This window comes from Rhinolophus hipposideros (assembly GCF_964194185.1).
Source record: "Rhinolophus hipposideros genome assembly, chromosome: 18".
Lineage (NCBI taxonomy): Eukaryota > Metazoa > Chordata > Mammalia > Chiroptera > Rhinolophidae > Rhinolophus > Rhinolophus hipposideros.
This window is the reverse complement of record NC_138064.1, coordinates 11,276,923-11,283,759: the sequence shown is the minus strand read 5'-3', so window position 1 is coordinate 11,283,759 and position 6,837 is coordinate 11,276,923. Positions and strand designations below refer to the sequence as shown.

General features: G+C 44.0%; 1 protein-coding gene across 1 annotated transcript; it reads right to left on the bottom strand.

The window, feature by feature from the left end:
• Positions 1 to 2,889: 2,889 nt before the first annotated feature.
• Positions 2,890 to 6,164, bottom strand: NEUROD6 (neuronal differentiation 6). Its single transcript, XM_081079144.1, has 2 exons — positions 6,032 to 6,164; positions 2,890 to 4,730 (listed from the first exon to the last, which is right to left on the bottom strand). Exon 2 carries the CDS (start codon positions 4,707 to 4,709, stop codon positions 3,696 to 3,698), a length of 1,014 nt encoding a protein of 337 aa, XP_080935270.1. The 5' UTR covers positions 4,710 to 4,730; positions 6,032 to 6,164; the 3' UTR covers positions 2,890 to 3,695.
• Positions 6,165 to 6,837: the final 673 nt, after the last annotated feature.

Here is a 6,837-nt window from a genome sequence, read left to right as displayed (position 1 = left end):
GTGGGTGGGACACACTTTTGCCCCCGCCCCCTTTTCTTCTTCTTCACTGGAATTAGGACACAATGGCTAGAACCCCAGCAGCCATCTTGGGCCATGAAGTGAATTTGAGAATGGAAGCCCTGCACTAAGGTTAGTGGAGTAGAAAAGTAAAAGCAGCGTAGGCCGCTGGTGTCTCTGAACAGCCATACAAGTCCTACACTTCCTACCACTTTTTTTTTTTATGTGAGAGAGAAATACGTCTTTATTTTGTTGAGTTCACTTACATAGAATATGTATACATTCTAATTCTGATAAATGAAAAAGGACAAACATTTGAGAAGTTAAATATAAGATCCACATAATTCAACTCAGAAGAGATGCCTAATCAATTTGAAAAACAATAATTATTAAAAGGGTTCAGAAGAGAGAAAGACATTTCGTCTTTCATGCTGGAGGTGAGGGAAGTATGAGGTAGGGAAAGGTCCCAAGGAAGTAAGGTACCATGATCTTGAGCCTTTTGGGTGCCGTGTATGCTCTCACTGAGGCTGCAGTAAGAGGTTCGTGGTGAGACAGTGTTTTGACCCAAATCTGATTCCAAGCCTTCCTGATCCTGCTCTCTATACTGTACCCTATTCCCTGGCATTGGAATGGTACCTTGAAAGGGAAGATTCTGCAATGCATGGCATCTGTGATGTTGGTATATGAATGAGCAAGTCATATGATTTCTCAAGATTGCAGTCCACAGGGAACAGGGAGGGACCTACTGAGGAAGAAAAGCAACACTCTGCCCTTGGTGAGTCTAATGGAAGCCAGGTGGGTGATTCCCATGCCGGGAGTCATCAGTGGGATCCAAAATGATTAAGCCACAGGGATCAATCCCACTCACCCAACTCACACACAACATAGTATCCCAGATTCCAGCAGTTCACTGAAGGAGAGAGCATGCATCAGATTTGTGCATCCAAATATGGAAGAAATTTCATAATCTCTGGGGTCTGTGCCCGAAAACCCCACTCTTTTGCTTGGGTGCCTAGGGAACAAAGCTCTGAGATAAGACGCTCCTTCTGCACGGCTGCTTCTTTCCCAGACATCCAGCCAGCTGCTTTTTTCTTAGCTCTCCCATATTGCCAAAAGGGAGCGGGGAGAATGCATCTTCTGTTGCAATTTCTAGTTCCAACATGAATTTGTTTGTGACCCTGCAAAGCCTATGTGGATTTCAAAGGCTGTCTGGATCAACAAGACACTGAGCGGGCGTGATGCTGTTCTCACTAGGTCATTGAGTCACCTTGAAGCAAGGATGGGGGAGACCACACCTATTCCGTTAGTGACTAAACAGAACTGCCTTAAATTTTTTTAAAGTCACATTCTTCAAGTTCTTGGCCCCTCTTCACTTTTCACTCTTTGCTGAGGTGGGGAAAGCAGGGATCAGACTCTTAGTATCTGAGGGGACTTAAAGATGCCCAGCAAACCTGGACACAGTCCCAGGGAGGGCAGGTTCTGTGCTCCTCTGAGGAAGCCAGCACGAGTCACTCCTGCGTCAGAGACAGAGGGGATGGACGGCTCTACCTTAGGAGAACTTCTCTCCACCTCTGGAGGGCACACGTCCTCCTCTTTCCCTGACCGCTTTGCCCCTGCCCTCCTGGGATTTGACAGAACAGGTGCTAACACACCCGCTTAGAAGGGCACGTTTATCACCCTCTGCGTCTTGCTCCCGCAGCTGCTCGGCATCCTTGCCCGTCCGAGCGCGGCTGCCGTGCGCGCCCAAAGCCCCGGCGATCTGATGGGGCAGCTGAAGGGACGCTGCCCCGAGGCCTCCGGGCAGCGGCTCAGGAGGTCCCACCAGCCTTGGGAGGGGCAGACTAGGGGCAGCTCTCAGCGAAATTTGGGCAAACTGGAGCCGCCGCCGCTGCGTGGCCCCCATTGCGGCAGACGGGGCAGGTGAAGGGGCGACCCCTGGTCCCGCCTCTGGAGGCCTGGCTCCCAAGAGGTCACCTTCTTCGCGGTTCAGGGCAGGGCCTCTGGGGCCAGCGCACTCTCCACACCTTGCTGACCTTTGCTGGCTGGGGGAGGTCGGCACCCATCCCGGGCCCCGAGGCGCCCACTGCGGGCGGGACACAGGCAGTGCAGCCTGTGGCTTTGGCCCCGGGGACCACTGCGGGGGGCGGTAGCTGCCTCCTTCCACTCCCCGAGTCACCCGCGAGGCGCCCTCGGGCCTGTGCCGCCAGGAGCGGACGCCGCGGGGCTCACGAGTGAGCAATGCTGGCCCCGCTGCGGTGCGCGGACCCCGGGCCCGGGCCCACCCAGACCCGCTCCTTCCTGCCACCGCTGGACCCATTTCTGCTGCCCTCGCAAGCCTTTGCAGCTGTTCCCCTCCTCCCTCTGGGAGGCAAACCTGCGCAAGAGGGCATCTGAGCGAGGTCATTGCCACCTTGGTTTTTATTCTAGAAGGGGCTCAGTTCTCCTTAAGAGGATGAGCTCCGCGGGCGCTATTCAAGTAGGGTTTGGGTGGCCTTTTGTCGGGAAACTTTTAATCACACAGAATTTAGCCTTTAATCGGCCAGACATTTAAACGGCACAGAGTCAAACCTTCCATTTTTAACATCCACTCTGGTGTTTGTTGGAGATTTGCCACCAAATTTTGACTCAGGCTGAAGGTTACCAGGATTTATCATTGTTTCCCCAGGATGTTGAACCCTCATGGGCGCCTCTTCTTTCATTTAAGATACTTAAAAAAAATTCTTGTAAGCGCTTTGGCCATTTTGTATAAGAAAATTGTTTTATCCCGTATGGTTTTGAAATCCAGAAATATTTGTGAAATGAGGAGGAGGGAGTTTTGGAGACAGAAAGCAGCTGTGTACCAGGAAATAATAAGTAACATGCAGAAATATCACAGCTAATAGATGTCCTTTATGAGTGTAAATATCTATGTTTAATTGCTTTAAAAATGTGGGGTGGAAAAACACAATTATACATTGTGATAACAAGCCTGTACAGTTAATTTCTGAACAATACAAACAAGTGCTGAAAATGGTTTCTTTATGATTGCAATAATTGTTCCAAAATTATGACACCACCTACCCAAATATCATGTTGCCCCATCTGCAAATACTTGAAGAGGAAGAGTTACCGATTGAATGCGTTTAGATTCGTCCTTAATAAAAAGAAAATTGCATAGCTTTTTATATTGTTGCATATCCTCAAATGCACCTTCCAATATCATTGTCAGCTTAGTGTCATTCTCGATATTTTAAATTTCCAATTTTTCAGAGATACATAATATATAATTCCTAATCATTATAAACACATCATTTTATTCATCTGATTTTAACAACATGCATTTTTTTTTATAATTACTGTACAACTGAAATAGACATTGAGTTATGCTGTGTGCAGGTCTTTATTCAACAGTATATTCTTAGACACCTTGTTCCAACAAAGTAAGTGAATTTAAAAGAAAAGAAAACAAGAAAAAAAAATCGTTCCAGTAGAAACAGAATCACAGTGCTTACAGACAAAAGGAAAGGAAAAGAAGTTCTCATATGAAAAGAGATTTATTATTACATAGAAAATTCTCACAATAGTTGAAACACACTTCAGAAACTAGTAAACACCTTAGATAGAGTTGTGCCAATTACTCAGCCCACAAGCATCTGCTTTGTCTTAATTAGACGGGGGGGGGGGAGGTGAATGACCACTGTTTATTTTCATTTTCCTCATTAATTATGAAAAACTGCATTTAATTCATCTTGCATGGTGAGAGATTGGCTGCGCAGATGTAAGTCGTAAGGGAAGTGGCTGTCGGTGGGCAACCTGAACATGGCACCCTGCCCAAGGGGGCCCCTGGGTGGCACTGCACAGTAATGCATGCCATAATTGTAATTTTTGCCATAGTCCAAGGTTTCTTCTTGCTTCAGGGAAAAAATCCCATTATAGTTAATTGGGGGAGGACTTAAGGGACCTTCAAACTGAGGGCTGGCACACTCAGGGGAAGTGCTTTCATAGAAGGATTCATACGCACTGCAATAATTGTAGGGTTTCATGGACTTAGAATTATCAAGAGTTCCGTGCCCTGGGGGAGTGGTGAGCTCAGGGCTGTGGTAGGGTGGGTAGAAAGTAGAGTATGGTGACCTTGTGTGATGAGCAGCCTCCCCACCCTGACCCATCAGGAAACTCCTGGCGTTGAGTTGCAAGCATCCTGCCACTAAGTTTGTAGTTGGCTGGGAAAGACCTTTGCATAAGTTTTGGACGAACGTGAGCAGATCAGGTCTCTTGCCGATTCTCAGAATTTCAGAAAGTGCCCAGATATAGTTTTTGGCCAGTCGCAAAGTTTCTATTTTGGACAGTTTTTGGGTTTTAGAATAACAGGGGACCACTTTTCTTAAATTGTCCAGAGCATCGTTGAGGCCGTGCATTCTGTTCCTCTCTCGAGCATTCGCTTCCTGTCTCCTGAACTTGACCCTCTCTAGTCGGAGCTTGGTCGTCTTTTTTTTCCTAAGACCCCTCCTTCTGGGCAACCCATTTTCATCTTCCTCTTCCCTGTCTTCCTCCTCTTCTTCTTTCTCAGTTTCTTCTCCAGGGGCCCTTTTGATGCTCTTGCCTCGAAGGACAATCTGTTTGGAAAAGCTTTCCGGTTTCTTAATTTGCTTCTGGTCCTCACATTCTCTAGAAAACTTTCTGCACATCTGGGATTCTGGCATTACAACAGACTCATCAAACGGTAGCGTTAACATGGTTCTCTAATCTTAAGTTACCTGAAAAAATGCCAGCACAATATTTAAAGTGTTTTCATTTTGGAAGTTTACATACTTAAAACATATTTAATGACTTAATCCTAAAAATACAAAAAACGTGTGTAAAAGGCTGATTCCTGGACTAATTTTTTTTAATATTAAATACAATTTTGAGTTTGGACAGACTAGTAATTATAACAAACATTGACACACGCCATAGTATTAATTTATACAGGCAAATTATCAGAAGAAAATAAAACATGAGGCCACCACCATTCCATTACTTTTTGATTTTTTCACACATTTTTAAATACACAGAAAGAACTGTAGCAATCAAGCAAATGCAAAACATGATATAGCAATGCAGAATTTCATTAGTTCTAATTCCCCTGAGTAGAAAATGAGAAGAGACACCAGTTTTTAAAACAAAAAGTGTTATCTCTCTATTAGCTGACAAATTTGTGTTTGTGTGTGTGTTTTAAAAAGCCTTAAGTTTATTTGCTGTATTTTGTAACTGTGAATTTAGATAAGTGGCTGTTGGAATTTACAAATTTAAAGAAAAAAATAGTCAGAGACAATTTTAAAACTGATTTCTTTCTGATCAGTAAAGAAAATGTAAAAGAGCACTATTCTCCCACCCTTCACACAAAAAAAGGGGGTGAGAGGAGGATTAGGCTAATTTGGGATAAACTCCATAAATAAATTAAAAAAATAAAAATCACTGGCTTTTTTTTAAATCAAAGAAAATGTTGAGACTGCTTTTACGTTTACATTTTTTCTACGTGGAATTGTCTGTTTACTGCTGTTCAAATTATCCAGGACAAAAAAAACACTCTCGTAGTGTTTTTGTTCTACGAGCCACAGAAGTCTCCCTCTAGCTAATATCTGACAGGAACGGTCCAAGGATTCTGACTGCAATTGTGCACGTGTGTTCAGAATCCCGAATGAAAGGGTGAAAGAATTTGTGTTTCAAATACAATTTTGGCTTTCGTTTGGTGAAGCAGCAAGTATTTTCAGCTAAAGTCTTCAAACAAATAAGCACGTTAAAACAGAGACTTTTCAATTTAACAATCTCCAGCCCCCTCAACACACACACACACACACACACACACACACACACACAAACTCTTAGTAATGTCCACATACTTTCAGTGTTACATAATAGCAGTGAAAGTATGTGATAATTGCATCATAAGAATGAAATATGATAAGAACTTAGAGATGGCAAAGAGCATATAAATACTAGAAGACAGTGACACTGTATCTTTAAATACTTGCATGCAAAGCCAGCATCAATTGAAGTATATCTTTATTTATATTACCTTAGCTTTTAATTTCATTCAATAATCAGTTTTCATTTTGTGTCTTCCAAATCTTTTCAGGCTGAGTGTCGCATCGTCTCCTGGAGTCTCTAGATCTGTGTATATCTGCACTATCTCATTGATCTCTAAAAAGTGACATTGATGCCAACTGCCAGAGCTGGTACCCATGCCATCTGCTAGTGACGTCACAGGGCAGAGAAAACCATGTGATCCTCTCTCTTGGGACCTTCATTCTGCACTGATCATCTGGCATCCCAGTAAGTGGGTACCAGCATTCATGCATCAACACAGAAGGTTAGACTGATAGGAAAAAAATCTGCACCAGCACTCACATACAGTAGGTGCATTTCTCCTCGAGCTGCTCCGGCTTCACGGGCAATCTGTAGGAAGAGCTGTGTTAGTGTTTAGTTTTGCCCTGCCAACGGTGCCACTATTAGGGGAGTCGTTAATATTCCATTCATTTACAAGGTGGGCTTTTGTGTGAGCGAGACGTTTTTTGTTGTGGTTGTTGATGATGTTTTGTGAAGATCACCATCCCATCTGCGCACCTGGGTACCCAGGGAAAGAAAGCCATGAAAAGAAGCTGAAATCAGGAAAATAGTCTTGAGATGGCTAACCAAACTGGGATTTGTGTAAGCGAACAGGGATCAACAAAGGTCTTCTTATTTCCTTGTTTTGTTTCATGGCGTGTCACCCACCGGTGTGTGTCTGTGTGTTCTCTTAAAAACGTATAAGACTTCTGTGCTTCTTAGGAATTTGGAATAAAAAAGCAGTTTCTCCTTCTGGGGTCTGTGAAAGACACTCTC